This window comes from Limulus polyphemus, unplaced genomic scaffold (genome assembly GCF_000517525.1).
Source record: "Limulus polyphemus unplaced genomic scaffold, Limulus_polyphemus-2.1.2 Scaffold2934, whole genome shotgun sequence".
NCBI lineage: Eukaryota > Metazoa > Arthropoda > Merostomata > Xiphosura > Limulidae > Limulus > Limulus polyphemus.
Window position 1 is genome coordinate 151,530 of NW_013668544.1, and position 3,752 is coordinate 155,281.

The window sequence follows — 3,752 nt, forward strand, 5'->3', positions numbered from 1 at the left end:
TGACGATTGTTAAACATAACCTTACTTGGCAGATTCTTGTTGACGATTGTTAAACATAACCGGACTTGGCAGATTCTTACTGACGATTGTTAAACATAACCTTACTTGGCAGATTCTTGTTGACGATTGTTAAACATAACCGGACTTGGCAGATTCTTACTGACGATTGTTAAACATAACCTTACTTGGCAGATTCTTACTGACGATTGTTAAACATAACCGTACTTGACAGAATCTTACTGACGATTGTTAAACATAACCGGACTTGGCAGGTTCTTACTGACGACTGTTGTAAAATATAACCGTACTTGGCAGATTCTTACTGACGATTGTTAAACATAACCGGACTTGGCAGGTTCTTTCTGCTAAATGGTGAGCGTAGCCTTACTTAGTGATTTTCTTCATCTGCTGTTTGATGGAGGCAAAGTTTGGCCTGGAAGCTGGATTTTCATCCCAACAAGAAAACAGCATGTAGAGAAAGTTAGATGGACACTCATCAGGGGATATCTCTGGCCGAAATGGTGGCGTAGTACCCAGCTTAACCTTGCGAATTATTTCTGAAAGGCCCATTAAGTTAAGAATTGTCAGTCAACATATACACTACTCCTTAAAAAAACACATCTAAATTGTTTCAACCAGATGTATGAAATTGGAACAGAAAAGAGAATTGGATTTACAATAAAAAGTAAAAAGAAAAAAAGAAACCACTTTGATAATTAATATAATTGCAAACTAGGTATGGAGAGTAGTTTGTTTGTTTGTTATGAATTTCGCACAAAACTACACGAGGACTCTCTGCGCTAACTGTACCTAATTTAGCAGTGTAATACTAGAGAGAAGGCAGCTAGTCATCACCACCCACCGCCAACTCTTGGGCTACTCTTTTACCAACGAATAGTGGGATTGACCGCATCATTATAACGCCCCCACGACTGAAAGGGCGAGCATATTTGGTGTGACGGGGATCCGAGCTCGCGACCTGCAGATTGCGAGTCGAGCGCCCTAACCAACTGCCCATGCCGGGCCAGGAGAGTAGTTAAAATCTTGAATTACCGATGGCTATGTTTTACCGATCCCTAACGATATATGAGAAGCAAAGTATGAAGTTAACGTCGATATGTAACGTCATCCCAGTAATTATTGTTAGGGGTTTCTGCGTATTTTTCATGGAAAATTAGCGATTTCATCCAAATATTTTGAGGATTTTTTTTCTATTGCACTAAGTGTTGTAAGATGCAAACATCATAAAATATTTCAATATGTTACCATTTGTAGACAGACCCGTAACTTAGGGTTAAAAATAGGTTAAAAGCTTAAAATACTTTAAATAGTCGCAAACTTACACTATTTTATTACATCAATATATTAAGTTTCCATTACGTAAAATAGTGGTAGAATTAAGTACTTAATTTTAATTTAAAATTTAGCTGAAAATGGCGAGTTGAATAGTAACAGTTTTTAAGAGAGAACTAGTATACTTGAAGATTAAAAGTCCAGAATATGAAATGATAGACTAGAGGGAAGGTCAACGCCACCTATTGACAACTCTTTAGGTACTCTTTTCACAAACTAGTATACTTGAAGATTAAAAGTCCAGAATATGAAATGATAGACTAGAGGGAAGGTCAACGCCACCTATTGACAACTCTTTAGGTACTCTTTCACAAAGAATTGTGAGATTGACCGTCATCTTATAAGGCTCCCACAGGTAAAAGGGCGAGCATGTTTGGTGAGGGGGTTTGAACCCGCGACCCACAAACTGCGAGTCGAGTTCTTTAATCACCAGGTCATGCCAAATTATTCTAAAGGTGTTACTGTTTCATATGTTAGATGAGAATTTTTGCGAATTGATGTCCCTAAATTTGAACTGATAGACTAGACCCACTAGAGGGAAGACAGTTAGGGCTATCTGCGCATAGTAGTCCCTATTTTTAAACTACTAGATTGAAGGGATAACAGACAGTCGACATCATCCACCGCCAACTTTTCGGTAACTCTTGTCTGACCAACTAAGGTTAGGAGGTCACTTTTATTGTGCATCTACGACCACAAAGTTTAAAGCGAGATTTTGCGGCAGCGGGACGCCAACATTGAGTCTTTCGGATTCACATTCCGAGAACGCTAACAACTAGAGCTCGCCTGGCCCAACATGCTTCAGAAGTCGTGTTTTGTTATCATACCAAGCTGTTTTTGTCTTTAAGCTTATCTGTAAATATTTCAGTCAAATATTTTAAGTGGAATATCCTGATAAAATCAGGTACTGTGCTTTAGAATAATTCGTTATACTTAGAAGAATGTATCCTGAATAAAATGAAAACGACAGATACATTACAACACAAGAAACCAAATAACCAGAGCACTCTCCGAAGGTAGACCTTACTTTTTCAGGGTGAATCTCTTTCGAACGATGCATTATGTACATGGATACTAATGACTGGGTCAGAGACCTCTAGTCTCCAAATATAGCAATTTCTAATATAAACTACTGACCATAGGGAAGGCAGTTAATACGCAGCATCTACCGCCAGAAAGTCTTTGTTCGACTCTTTAAACCGGATAACGGGATTGGCTGTAATTTGTATAATGCGCCCTTAGTTGAAATTGCGTAGCGTTTTTAGTTCTCGAACCTTGTACTTCTCATTCCGCAGCCCGCTCACTGATCACGTCATCACGCTCAGTTCCCTGAAGAAATAAATAAAAGCGCTCAGGTTTTTCGAGTCTGTTGCGTTTTACGTTAATGATAAAGTTAACTCAGTTACCTTTGAATCAAGTTTACCTTTCGGTTGGTAGACCTTGCTTTGCTTCGAGTTAATAGGTTCAAACGGCTCCGACCTAGTAACGATTTCTTGTAAAATAATCGCAAAACTGTAGACGTCGCCCTTCTGTGAACCCTGGAGACCGAAGATTTTGTTACGAATGTGTTCGGGGGCCGTCCACAATAATGTTTCTACAGGAAATAAAAGGAAATATTTAGTCGTTAAATATAGCCAACGGTATTTATTTACTCGGTGTATGGTCAATCACGGTTGGTTTATAATATCAAACGTACTATATAGTGTTATATTATGACCCAAAAATATATATTGTTAAGATGTACGAGAAACGTATGCTGTACCACAAGTGTTCATATTATGTATGCATTATACGAATAAAGAAGCTCTAAATTAGGCAATGAGAAACGTATGTTGTACCACAAGTGTTCATATTATATATGCATTATACGAATAAAGAAGCTCTAAATTAGGCAATAATGGTAGAACCTTTATACTAAAATAACAAGTGTCATCTACGTTGGTGCGGTCGGGTGTTTGAGTCAACTAGCAGAACCTTAATATTACAATAACTCGTATCATTTACGTGGGTGCGGCCCAGTGTTTGATTCAACTAGCAAAACCTTAATATTAAAATAACACGTATCATTTACGTGGGTGCGGCCCAGTGTTTGATTCAACTAGCAAAACCTATTTACTAAAATAACAAGTGTCACCTACGTGGGTGCGGTCGGGTGTTTGATTCAACTAGCAGAACCTTAATATTACAATAACACGTATCATTTACGTGGGTGCGGTCGGGTGTTTGATTCAACTAGCAAAACTTTAATATTACAATAACACGTATCATTTACGTGGGTGCGGTCGGGTGTTTGATTCAACTAGCAAAACTTTAATATTACAATAACACGTATCATTTACGTGGGTGCGGTCGGGTGTTTGATTCAACTAGCAAAACCTTAATATAACAATAACACGTAT

At 38.2% G+C, this 3,752-nt stretch overlaps 1 protein-coding gene across 1 annotated transcript in view; it reads right to left on the reverse strand.

The window, feature by feature from the left end:
• Window positions 1-2,947, reverse strand: part of LOC106468249 (atrial natriuretic peptide receptor 1-like) — a gene marked incomplete at its 5' end in the record, with an annotated part of 18,083 nt that extends 15,136 nt beyond the window's left edge. The window contains 2 exons of the mRNA XM_013928666.2: window positions 389-557; window positions 2,777-2,947. Of these exons, the coding sequence (XP_013784120.1) occupies window positions 389-557; window positions 2,777-2,947 (340 nt within the window). The remainder of the gene's footprint in view (window positions 1-388; window positions 558-2,776) is intronic.
• Window positions 2,948-3,752: the final 805 nt, after the last annotated feature.